At 41.1% G+C, this 13,609-nt stretch overlaps 1 protein-coding gene across 3 annotated transcripts; it reads left to right on the forward strand.

Annotated features, from left to right (window-relative positions):
• The first annotated feature begins 3,285 nt into the window (after nt 1-3,285).
• LOC310860310 (LIM/homeobox protein Lhx8) lies at nt 3,286-13,376 on the forward strand. 3 transcript variants are annotated; one of them, XM_083767159.1, is made up of 9 exons: nt 3,286-3,461; nt 4,106-4,186; nt 4,549-4,725; nt 4,969-5,090; nt 5,439-5,659; nt 6,170-6,273; nt 8,467-8,562; nt 10,669-10,858; nt 12,999-13,376. In XM_083767159.1, exons 1-9 carry the CDS (start codon nt 3,384-3,386, stop codon nt 13,076-13,078), a joined length of 1,149 nt encoding a protein of 382 aa, XP_083623285.1. In that variant the 5' UTR covers nt 3,286-3,383; the 3' UTR covers nt 13,079-13,376. The 3 variants fall into 3 exon arrangements, with proteins under 3 accessions (XP_083623285.1, XP_083623286.1, XP_083623287.1); XM_083767160.1 differs by lacking the exon at nt 12,999-13,376 and adding an exon at nt 12,110-12,218; XM_083767161.1 differs by lacking the exons at nt 10,669-10,858; nt 12,999-13,376 and adding exons at nt 8,644-8,730; nt 10,379-10,642.
• Nucleotides 13,377-13,609: the final 233 nt, after the last annotated feature.

Below are 13,609 nucleotides of genomic sequence, written 5' to 3' on the forward strand. Positions count from 1 at the left end.
ACTATTCTTTGCCTATCGGGTTGCAACTCGAACGGCCCTGAGTCGTCTCAATTGAACTTCGCAACGTTCAACGCGGCAACTTGCTTGCTTTAGCTCGCTCAGTGGTGTCTCACGTGGCTCAAGTTCGAGAGGCACTTCCACATTGGCCACAGAAGCAGGGTGTGGTTATAAGCACAAGCCTGTATGTATAGAGTTTAGAATGTCGCCACCGAGCGGGAGCGTTGCGTAGTTTGCCGACTCAGCCCCGTTCGAGTTTCGACCAGATATATGGAATAGTAAATCATGTTCTGGTGAGAGCGTTTTCCCCATGCCACTCAAAGTGACTACTGGCCAATCACAGTGTGTCCTTGCGGAAGTGCACTGGCCAATCACAGTGCATCCTTAAACGCGAAAGCCATAGAGCGGCGCAGTCCCTCCCCCTTTCAGAACAACGAACGGCCCAGGAAATGAAACCCAATGCATTTCCCCATAAGCAGTTTTTATTTAATTTATTTAAAGACCTTTTAAGCGTCGTATGAAGCCAACTGTTGTCGTGACAAATCATGTCAACACACACAATATTTCGGGCCAAACAAAGAATTAGAAAGTAGAAAAAAACGGCAGGTTACAACACTTTTTTTGTTGTTTTTCTTCTTTGTAATTATTTGTTTGGTCCAAAATATTGTGTGTGTTGTCATGATTTGTCACGACAAGAGTTGGCTTCGTACGACGCTTAAAAGGTCTTTAAATAAATTTTAAAAAAACTGCCTATGGGGAAATGCATTGCGTTTTCATTTCCTGGGCCGTTCGTTGTTCTGAAAGGGGGAGGGAGTGGGACTGCGCCGCTCTATTCCGCATGCACTCGCCACTGCGCACTGCCAATGCCATGCATAGCCATAGCAGCATCAGACAGGTCACAAAAACACTTCCTGTTCTGGATAATAAAAATAATTATGTATATATATATATATATATATATATAAAGAATAAATAAAAAATAAATAATTTATGATTAATAATAGGAATAATAAGTATAATAAGAATAGCTCAAATAAGTAGGCCTATACATATAGGCCTACCTAAAGCCTTTTTATATGCATGGGAAAGGAAAGGAACCAGTTGTATAGGCTAAACGGGAGAAATTTGTAATTGTTATTATTGAATAATCGTAATTAAAGCACAATGGCCCAACTGTGCTAATTTAATAATTCATAAATAGCCTAATGGCCTGACCATCACAGTGTTGAATTTATTGTTATTGCAGACAAACTATTGTCTATTACCAACTAGGCTATTAATACCTTTCTTTATATAGTTTGGAGGAATTATATAGTCTTAAAAACGACATCTCACAGCTTTTGGATGTAGACAAGAGTTTTGCTTACTTCATTTTTTTAACCTTTATGATTATGTAAACAAATACAAGCGATGGAATTGTGTAGTGAGACCACACACACACACACACACACACACACACACACACACACACACACACACACACACACACACACACACACACACACACACACACACACACACACACACACACACAGTCACACACACACACACACACACACACACACACACACACACACACACACACACACACACACACACACACACACACACACGCACACACACCCTCACACAGTCACACACACAGTCACACACACACACACACACACACACACACACACACACACACACACAGTCACACACACAGTCTCACACACACACACACACACACACACACACACACACACACACACACAGTCACACACACACACACACACACACACACACACACACACACACACACATACAGTCACACACACAGTCACACACACACACACACACACACACACACACACACACACACACACACACACACACACACACACACACACACACACACACACACACACACACACACACAGTGTCACTCACACACACAGACCCTGTGAATACATCGATGCCTGCGCAAACGCGCGCGCACGCACTTCTTCCACACCCTTCCCCTTTATCTATCAGTTTTACAAAATATCTTGATGGTTCAACAGGTCTTTTTTTAACAAAAAAGTCACTTACGTTTTCTATATCATGCAATATATTTTGTATTTATTTATTTTTAATATATTTATTTGGTTTATTTCAAGTCTGATGGTTATTCTTGCACGCATGCTTGTGTTGCTTTGATTACTGATAATTCAGGAATTTATCATTCCCACTGGCACTGTAAATAAATAAACAAAAAAGAAAAGAAAGGTTTTGTATTGCTAATTTGCATGTGGACTGAAATGTGAAGTGCTCTGTGATTTGCAAATATAGTTCAGATTCAGAATCCAGGAGTTTGGACCTGCTGTGTGATGAAAGATAGACATTATTTCATATTGGCAAAACATTTAGGCCTACTAAACAAACAAAAAAGAATATTTTTGGTGTATGCAGAACTGTGGTAGGTAATTAAAATATGCAAAAAAGAAGACTCGACGTAAACTTTATCTGCATGTTGTGCCATATAGGCCTATAATATAGGTTTTAGGCTATAATTTACGTTTTCAAATTGTGCACAGGCTATGTGGCTATAGCAAAATAGGCATAAACACGTTTTCCGTTCAATCATGATAATTGACTGGTATAATCGGGATATATATATATATATATATATATATATATGGATATATGGATATATGGATATATATATATATATATATATATATATATATATATATATATATATATATATATATCCATGCACGGCACGTTGACATGGAACATATATAGGCTATGGACCGCCTATCACTGTATAGGCCTATAATATTAAAATAAATATGCTATAGCAGCTGGGCCTAATACAAACACAGAACAGTATTTTTTGGCAACCCTTGGAAATCAAAAAGCCAGTGTTGTGTATAGCCTATTTACAGTGAAAAGCCTAGAAGGCCATATTTTATAGGTAAGAGATTGTGACTTTTACAGGCTATAAAGTTGCACCACCTGACACTATCAAGATTAGAATGTGACCGTAAGCGAATGTCAATGGAAGATTAACGAAATTGCACTGAAACGTTTTTTTTCTAACCGTTCCAAATGAAGACAGACAGACCTATATAGGCTATAGCCTACGTGTGTGTCCGGGTCCTTCTCTGAAAAAGGGCAAGAAAAGAAAAAAGAAAACATGATAGGCTACAGTAGCATATTTTAAAGGGAGGCGCGGCCACATCAGGACAGGGAAATATGAACTATGATCCGCCCTGACTGCAGTAAAACCTCCAGGCTCTCAGATAAACACACCAATACCGACGTTGAACCGAAAGTAACACTTTATCGAACGCTTTTTATTTTTTAGTGTTTTAACTGTTCATTTGTTTTTGGACTGTTGTTCAACAGGACTCGGGACCGACATGCGCTGGAAACGCGAAATAAAAGTAGAATGTTGCAATGTTGATGAAAATGGATCTGTGTTATTGTCCGACGACGTGGTGAGTAGCGTATACAATAATAATGTCTACAGGCTATTTGGGATATTTTGGTTGGATTTATTTTCTCAATTAGTAGATGTCAGTCAAGCTCACGCTATTGCCAGCTAAATTAAGTATCTCCCACACAGGCGCAGAGCTGTGTTTTCACAAAATCTAAAGAAATGTCGCCGAAAAATTAGCCCTTACAGAATATTCAGCAATTAAAGCTCAAGTAGTTAATGAGACCTGTTCACCTTTTGGCAGCCCAGGGCTGACGTTTGTGTCGAACTTTGTCTTTTTAATTGCCGTTATTAAATACATCAATTCTCTTTCGCGTCGACTTATGGTTGGTTTTTTGATTGGCATGTGAAATTGATATGTTGGGGTTTTAACCGTTGCGCACCGAGCACTGCTGCATCACTTAATGCAGATCTCAAGAACATAATGCGCATTGGATAACTATTACCTCAAGTGGGGAGGCTGTTTTTTTTTAAGTAATGACTATCTTCTTCCTCCTTTAAATGCCCTTTCCCATAATCGTTGGGGCTGTTGTCATGGTGAAAACTGAAAGGCATGATGATATTTATGGGATGTGGCAATAAGAGGACTTGAAGGCAGCTGCGGAGTGACTGACAGACTAAACCCCTCTTCTCACCATCATATAGCTTCTCGTCATGTGTGAAGATTGCAAAGGGGACGAAGAGCTGCTCAGAAAATGTATTGAGGACAGGAGAGGAAATAGTATGGTAATACAAATAAAAACTTTGTTGTAGATTATTATTTATATATACTCAAATGGCAGACTATAATCATTACGCATATAGCTACATGTAAAGGCCTATACCATCTGTGAAATATGTTTGTGGCCAGGCAAAACTTTTAATGTCCTAATTTTTTTTTTTATATATATTATATATAGAACTAAAACTTAAAAACAAACAGAACAAAATTAATGTTCCCAGACGGCTGCCATATCTATTGACACGGTAGCGTCGACACACGAAGGATAAACATGTGCGCGGAGGAGTGTGCATGTCTGTCTGTCTGCATGGTGCGTCCCGGACGGTGCGTAGTTTCCTAACCGCAGGTATGATGATGGTCCCCGCAGGGCGCACCGCCGCTGGAAGCGGCTCTGCACGATGAAGACTCGTCGTGCTCACGCGGCTCGTGCGCGTCGTCGCTGCGGGCCATGCAGCAGCAGCAGCCCGCCGCCGCATGCACGCTGCTCGGCAGGACGGTGTGCGCGAGCTGCAACGATGAGATCGTCGACAAATATTTATTAAAGGTAATTTGAGTTTATGTTGTTTGATTATTATTATTTTGTGTGTGTGCCGACGGCAACGGCGCAGCGCTGGGGGTCCGATTAATAGGTCATATCTTCTGTCTCTTTATTTATTATGTTGCAAGTTGCAACTGACATGCCCGTTAGCTTACTAATCACTCGATTACGCACGCGCGCGCACACACGCACGCACGCGCGTCTATGTCGTTTTTTGACTGACTTGCTAATTGTCTTCTCTTCGTTTAGGTTAACGACTTGTGCTGGCATGTACGCTGTCTCTCGTGCAGCGTGTGCCAGACTTCACTTGGCAGTCAGACCAGTTGTTACATCAAAGAAAGAGAGGTTTTCTGCAAACTGGATTACTTCAGGTATAACGTTTAAGCCTCTCTAGAGCTATACATCAAACCTGTCAACTGCTGAATAGGCCAATTCGAAACTATCCAAAACAAATTAATAGTAGGCCTATAGTTTATCATTATGAAGGGAACAATTACGAAATAAAAACACAAATGTTAATAAAATGTAGTAATGCTAGATCAAAACAACAATTCATAATTAATATTATAGGCCATATATTATCATTGCTATTATAGTTATTATAGTATAGTTTTCAACTTATATATTATTACAAGTATGTTTTTATTATTATCGTTATTATTATTTTTGTTGTTTTTGTGGTTTTGTAAAGTAGGCCCTACAACTTGTCTCCATTGCAGAAGATATGGCACATGGTGCGCGTGCTGCGGCCGAACCATCCACTCCACAGACTGGGTACGCAGGGCGAAGGGCAGCGTCTACCACCTGGCCTGCTTCGCCTGCTTCAGCTGCAAGAGACAGCTGTCCACCGGGGAGGAGTTCGCCCTGGTCGAGGACAAGGTGCTGTGCCGAGTCCACTACGACTGCATGGTGGACAACCTCAAACGCGCCTTGGAGAAAGGTGCAGAGCACAGTTAGATAGAGAGTATAGCCTATGGGTTACAAAATAATTTAATGAGTTAGAGTAACAATACCTTGATCAGGCCACATGTGTGCCTGGCATCGTTGTTCTTTTGTGTATAGCCTGTTTGAATATCTAAACATCACAGAGGGTGGAAGGACCAGTTTAATTGTTACTAATTAGGCTAATTGGTTAACAAGCCTTACATTTAGCCTATACGCAATTCGCCTAATTGATGCAAACTAAAATAGCAAATTTTGTTTTGTGTGCTTTAGTTTATAGTACTGGCCTTAGCTCCTCAAAGCGTAAATGTTTATATAACCTTAAACCTATTGTTCTAATATTCCGTGTAAGCAGCCTATAGGCCTATAGAATAATTCTTCATAATTGCACTGTTATTTAAAATGCTTTCAGTGAGCCAACTCAAAATAGCTCTTCATGGATGAAATGCTTAACTGACAGGTTAGATTTGTTTTCACGAGAGAAGTGTACCGTGCTTTCTTCTGCCAGGAAACAGTGTTAATGTGGAGGGGGCCATGCCAACCGAACAGGAGCTCAACCAGCCGAAGCCGTCAAAGAGAGCCCGGACCAGCTTCACCGCCGACCAGCTACAGGTCTGTCAGTGTCCGCTTATAGGCGATATTGTCTGGACTGTCTGTATCATTGGTTTTCATACTTTTCAGGCCATGATGACCGCCCAAAATAAACATATTTGAACTTGGGACCCCCACCCTATCATTTGGAATTGTAGCCTATATAGGAATTTAATTGACATTGAGGCATTATACATTTTGTTTGATCATCATCATAGATGGTCCCCACTGCAAAATGTGTTAATAATATAGCATCAGTTTAACCACTACAAGCTCACAACACGTGGCAAAACCAGAAAAGAAAAAAAATGTTTTTTTTTAAACATTTTAACAAATCATGGCACAACATATTTTCAGATTCAGCCAAATAAATATCAATTCGGGCATCCATGACATCCCTGACTGAAAAAAACCCATCACAGAATAAATCTTTAAAATGAATGTTTCCTCTCATCAATATTTTTCTGTAAGTTTTACATTTTATACTGTAGGCTATGTTAAAGGTAATAAGAAGTATTTATTTGACCAATTTAACGCAATGTCAATAATTTATGGACAGACATTATTATTTTCTTTTTTTGCCTTTTATAACAAATCACTAAAATATTGTATAGTCTCTATTATTACATCAAATCTACAATCCATTTAGTCTTACTTGATACCTGACATCATTGGTAGTCAGGTTTGGAAATTTTTAACGTTTTTTAATATATATATATATATATATATATATATATTAGGGCCGGGACTAATTGCGATTAATTTAGATTAATTAACTACAGAAAAATTAATCGCGATTAACTACAGATAAATTAATCGCACCTTTTTTTTCACCGCGGAACGTTTCTCACTGGGCGCTTTTCTATAGTACTGAAAACTGGAAATAATAAAAAGTCACCCCATTTTGTGTTGCCTAGAACTGGAGGTCTGACAAAAAACAGTAACAATATGAAGTAAGTACAGCTTTGTGATGTCACTGAGATGTACTTGTTACTGTTACTAATTTTTTTTCAGACCTAGGCAACACAGAATGGGGTGACTTTTTATTATTATTTCCACAACAGGTATATTAATGACAGTAAAATGTTGAAAATGAGTGGTATCCTGTAGTCACTATTCGTTGATTCACTGGGATACCAAAAAACATTAAAAAAAAAGGTTTCTCGCTGTTCTCGGGTTGAATATTGATATGCGATTAAAATGCGATTAATCTAGATTAATTAATCGCAAAGCCTCTGATTAATTAGATTAATTTTTTTAATCGAGTCCCAGCTCTAATATATATATATATATATACAAATGTAGTAATATAGCAACAAGTAAAAAGATGAAGATATTATGAAGATATAAAATGGAAGACTGGTCTGGCCATCATGTACTTGGAATAACCCCCTTCCTTCTTTCTTTTCTTTCTCTTTCTGGAAACAATCAAAATGATGGAGCTTGTGCAAAAACGTATTTCACCCACTGATGTAGACAGCAGGCTAAATAGCGGTAATACGGATAAAAATAGCCAATCTACAGTTAATATGAGCAATATAGACGGTGAAACATTTATACAACTGTTAAACAGACCTCTAATTTACATCCCCGTAATCAAAAGTGCCACAGCGAGTGAACAGGAGTCAATAATCTACGGACAGAACAAGACGCATAATGTCTGCTGGCATATAGGACTGTCGAGTCATTCTGTCTTGTGTCGAGGAGTGAATAAGGGAACATGCACACAGAGTCCGAACTGTTCCAGAATACGATTGCCTGGTCCCCACTGGCCATGATTCACATTGGCCTTGATTCTTCTGAGTACCCTTCATTCAACTGTATTCAATGCTTTCACATTACATCAATCCTTATCCTAGTACACTACTACCTCCATGCGATCCTGGTCAATGGTTGGGTGATCTGCTCCAGGGAACGCTACGCAGCATTCACATTACCACAACATCTGCCAAGTGGTCCTGAGTGTGCGCAGCCGGGACCATAGTGTGAATCTGCCCCTAAGAGTCAATGATTCACTGAAGATGCTACACAGCCCGGCTGGCTCATTATAGCGGGGGTAGTGGCTGGTGGGAAGTGAACATTTTAAAACAAAATTTGACACAAATGTATTTGTGACTTCATACATGATGTTTGTGAGTATGATGAAAGACCGGGTAACTTGATCTTAATTAGCCTGCACAGCCTGATTCCATTTCCATGTCATCCTCTCTCCAGGTGATGCAGGCCCAGTTTTCCCAGGACAACAACCCCGATGCTCAGACACTGCAAAAACTAGCAGAGCAGACAGGCCTCAGTAGGAGGGTCATACAGGTTGGTGACAGAGCAGACAGGCCTCAGTAGGAGGGTCATACAGGTTGGTGACAGACAGGCCACAGTAGGAGGGTCATACAGGTTGGTGACAGACAGGCCTCAGTAGGAGACAGGCCTCAGTAGGAGGGTCATACAGGTTGGTGACAGACAGACTTGTATTGAAGTACCGTAGTAAGGGTTCGGTGAAGCGTCACCCAGCGTAAATTAAATACAGTAAGTCTTGAAAAGAAGAAGGGAAAAAACTTCAGCAACATACACTCAGAGACAGTTGAAAAACAACTTTATTTTGAAACAGATGCTGTTAGGCATATATGGCATTCATCAAGGACATAACCTTTTTAAAAAACATAGTTTTTCTACAGTACAGCAAGTGTTGTTGTCTTTGGACAGCCAAAGACAGGAGACAATGTTTTCGCTCCTGGCCATCCGGAATACTGGACTACTCGCCCCGGTGCTTGCCCATTTTTCCTCCCGGAATTTTCCCCAGTGAGGGGGATAACTTTGTAATATGCTATTGGCTGTTTGTATTCTTTTTGGAAAAATATAAAAAGATACTCCTGTGGAAAGGCTATATTATTTGACTTATATTGAACCTATAAACAATTTAGTATTATTTAGTATATGTAAGGTTTTGCCCCCTCAAATGGTACCTCGTCAGATAATCCCCACATATCCTACAACAACTTCTGTGAACAGACTTCACTGTAGTAGCTTTTCATAAATTATATTTGCAATTATACTTTGCTGTCTGCTGTCATGACAGTTTATAGTTAGAGAAATTCAAAGTCCAGCCGTCTGCTGTCCAGCCTCTCCCGGCCCTCACTGGGGAAAATTCTGGGAGGAAAACAGAAACGGGGCGAGTAGTCTTGTTACCGTCCATCCGTACGTTTGTCCATGTGAATAGCTAATCTCCGTCCGACCAAGCTCATGAAACTGTGTACGCACAGTAGGCCAAGGAAGAACCTCCAACCCAAATTTGGCAGCCGATTCACATTTTGGCCTATAACTCTTGGTCATACAATCAAAATCACACCAATTGGTAGTACACATTATCTCTCATTATCTCTCTCTAGGCAGGTGTATGAGCCAGATTTTCCAAATTCTATTCAAATTGGAATAGAATGAGTGCCTTCCAAAGTTTGCGGGCCCTGGATAGGCAAGCCGGCCTGGCGGATACCTGTGCTCCGAGGCGCGCACTTTTATAGTTTAATTTTATTTCAATGAATATGTGAGAATTCAGTATTCATGACAAGCACTGACAATTTTTAATTGGTCTGCATTTCATACCGAGCAATCTTCGTTCCTATTCCTATAAGGTCACGGATTCAAGCAGCTAAAAGGAGTTTTCTCAGACGGGTGGCTGGCATATCCCTAGAGATAGCGTAATTCAGTCACGCGAGAGAGACTCGGAGTAGAGCCGCTGCTTCTTCACTGGAAAGGAGCCAGCTAGCTTAGGTGGTTCCGGCAACTAGTACCAATGCCTCCCGAGCGTCTCCATAGGGAGGTCCTCGATGTACATCCCACTGGAAGGAGACCCCCGGGAAGACCAAGAATCAGATGGAGGAATTATATTTCCAAACTGGCCTTGGATTGCTTCGGGATCCCCCAGAATGAAGTTACTAACGTTGCTCTGGAGAGGGAAGTCTGGAGCTCTCTGGTGGAGCTGTTGCCCCCACAACCCAACTACGGATAAGCGGTTGAAGATGGATGGATGCATTTCATTGGCGTCTTTTAAGTGCTTTAGAATGAGCATTACATTCAACCATGACATAGAGGCAGTGCCAAAGGTTCCAACCTGTTGATCGGTTGCAGTTAGGTGTGTGTCTTGCACTTCCGGCTCTAGCAGTGGGTCTACCTGAGGAGCCAATGCCGTCCCATGTCGTCCTATCAAACCATTTAAGACTAGACATAAGCATGATAATGTTTAGTTACTGGTTCAATTCAAATTAATTTACCGATAATGAACCGACCCTCTAGCAGTGGCTCAGGAGGAAGTGAAGGGGTTGCCTGAGAATCTGAAGATTTTGAGTAGATCCCAGCTCCTCGCCTCGCAAAAGTCAACGAAGACATCATAAAAACACCCAACAATTCTCTCCTGTGACTCAGGTGTGGTTCCAGAACTGCAGAGCTCGTCATAAGAAACACGTGAGCCCCAGCCACACCTCCATTACCTCCATAAATTCTCTGCATCCCAGCCGTCTCTCCCAACCAACACCAACACCAGAGGAGCTTCAGTACACTGGCTATGGTGGGCCGGAAGGATCCATGCTCTCTGCACTGCACACATTCATAGACGGTAAACACACTCTTTTATAAATACTGCTTTTCATTAATATTTTGTATAGACGAGCAGAAATAAGCTCCCCTCTCTTTATGTCTCTGTCTCCGACGGTCTCTCTATATCAATTAAATTCTATATATTATAAGAAAATAAATAAATGTTTACAGTGCCAAAGCAAATGTGGAACAAAACAGTCTCTCTACGAGTGCCTCTCTTCCCCCCCCCTCCCTATGGACATCTCATCTCACACAACAGAAACCAGTGCATAAGCAAAAGTATTTGTCGTGTGCAGCTCATGGAAAAGTGGAGATATTTGACTAAACACGTTTTCTGCCTGAACTTTCAAATTATGAAACTAGACAATATCTGACTCCAAGTCTTAGGAATTATTTATTGCGCGAGTACACACGCTGAGTACACATGCATGCACAGTTGAGACCAGGAAGTTGTACATGCACAGATTTGGGCATGTACAACTTCCTGGTCTCAACTGCGCATGTTTCTTTCCTTCCATGGAGCAACATGGCAACCACTGTACGGTCTTCGCTTCTCGTCCTCTTTAGATAGTCCTTGGTTCCGGTCAAGGAAGCTTTGAGAAGGAAGAGAAGTGGTCACGTGAATGGGCTGCGCCATGACACTTTCATGGACACTTTCATGGGAGCCAAACTCACACCGGAAGTGCAATGAATAAACTCACACCGGAAGTGCAATGAATACATGGCAGTGAATGGAGCCGGCTGGACCAGCTCATAACAAACATTATTTATTAACAATTGAGACCTTTGTCATATATTCGGTTCAGGAATATAAAAGAAGACATATCACAGGTTGTTTTCTAATCACTTACTTTTCGATGTGCACAGAGTGCAGTAGTGCAAAGTATATAATTTTATCTGAAAATCTAAACAGCAGCAGGTATCGTTTCTGGCTCCGAAGTATCACGAGATTTGGCTGACAGACAGGAAACGGTGGGAAGTATCGCGATACTTGGTACGTTCAGAAAGGTACGTGGTGCTCTTTAGATACCATTCCTCTATAAAAATGACATAGTGTACACATCGAAAAGCAACACAGCATGTGTTACATGTCTTCTGTTATTTTACAGAAGTGATTAATTTACAAAAGGTCAATAATGTTTGTTCATGAGCTGGTCACTGAGCTCTCATTGACTCCAGTGCATTCTGCCAAACTTCAAGGGGAGTTTGGCTCCCATGAAAGTGTCATGGCGCAGCCCAGTCACGTGACCACTTCTCTTCCTTCTCAAAGCTTCCTTGGTTCCGGGCAGTTATAATATCTAGAGAGCGGATGAGGAGCGACAGCCCCGCCACCCGCTATTCATTTCAATGGAAGTTCCTCAGTGGTGTTTGAAACACCCGGAAGACTGCCGGAAGTATCATGGAAGTTGATAGTAAGTGGTCTCAAATTTGAGGTCAGGGTTGATGCACTTTACGCACCTGACGTCACTGAAAGTCTGTCCACCTCCATGAACGTCCCGAAATGTACTGCAGTTCCAGCTTTAGCGGCAGCTTCAACGTTGACCAGCTGTTCTGTGGGCTTGCTTCCATGCCCCTTTCCTACTTCCACACAGGTGCTACCGATGATACTAATTGACCCTTCACTAAGCCATTGAGATGCTTGTTAAATGACAGGATTTCTCCATATAAATAATCGGATCATTTCAGTAGCAAGAGCTTCAAATATCTTCTAAATCTAGTCAACAAGGCCTGCAGACTGCAGTAGGCTAGCTATGCACTGGATAAATGTGCATGCCATTATTTCAATAAACTAGAAATATGAGGAAATGTTAGAGGGAGAAACAGTATCCAACTCAATCAACATTAATTTTCATGTAATGCAATGTAATTGGTGGCCTCATTAAGTGGTGAATGAGGCCCAAACACCAATCAAGCAATGTTTGGTCGTTTTTTTGGGCCACCACAATGCTTTTCCAATGGGAGTCACATGGTTTGACTCACAGAAATGTGTGAGGAGGAATCAATTGGCATGACGACTAAATTGGAGAGAGAAAGGGGTAAAACAAAAAGCAAAAATAATAATAAAAGGATAGATTTGTATCTGCAGCTTAGTGTAAAGACGGCAGGAAAGTGTGTGAGGTTTTACTGACAAGTATGCTGTCTGTCTTGTGTCTTCACAGTACACTCTCCTCCTTCCATGCTGTTCCAGCCTCTGCTGCCTCCACACACCCTGACCTCTCTGCCCGTGTCCCATGCCTGAACACACTGTAGAGTGACAGACGCCATCAGCAGTTCTGAACATCTTCGGGCCCAGACCACCCCCCGCCCAGTTGTGATACACTCTTTCTTGAGCTATTGGAACATTAACAATTAATTGTGATGTTATGGATGGCAGTAACTAAATTCTGATCATAAATGTATACTGTATTTTGTGGAAATGGAAAAGATCTCTGTGTACCCCATCGGAATCCGGGATAGAGCATTATATAACACACTATAATGCATTATAAACATACTTTAATGTTTCTTGGTGTACTTGTTGCAGTGCCACAGCTTGACAATGCAGTGCTACTGGGGGGGGGGGGGGGGGGGGGGGGGGGAATGCGAGTATGAAAGATGAATGTGAAATATGTTTCACATTGTTTGTATAATATCAGTGTTTGTATATTGCGCTTTAATTTATTTATTGTACGTATTTGAGATGTCTGTTTTGAAAATAAATGTCTAATTTAAGAAAATCATGGGAATTCAACCAGAGCTAAACATGCAACAAAATGTATCCAATGACAGG

This window comes from Protomyctophum parallelum (assembly GCF_964188405.1).
Source record: "Protomyctophum parallelum genome assembly, chromosome: 6".
NCBI lineage: Eukaryota > Metazoa > Chordata > Actinopteri > Myctophiformes > Myctophidae > Protomyctophum > Protomyctophum parallelum.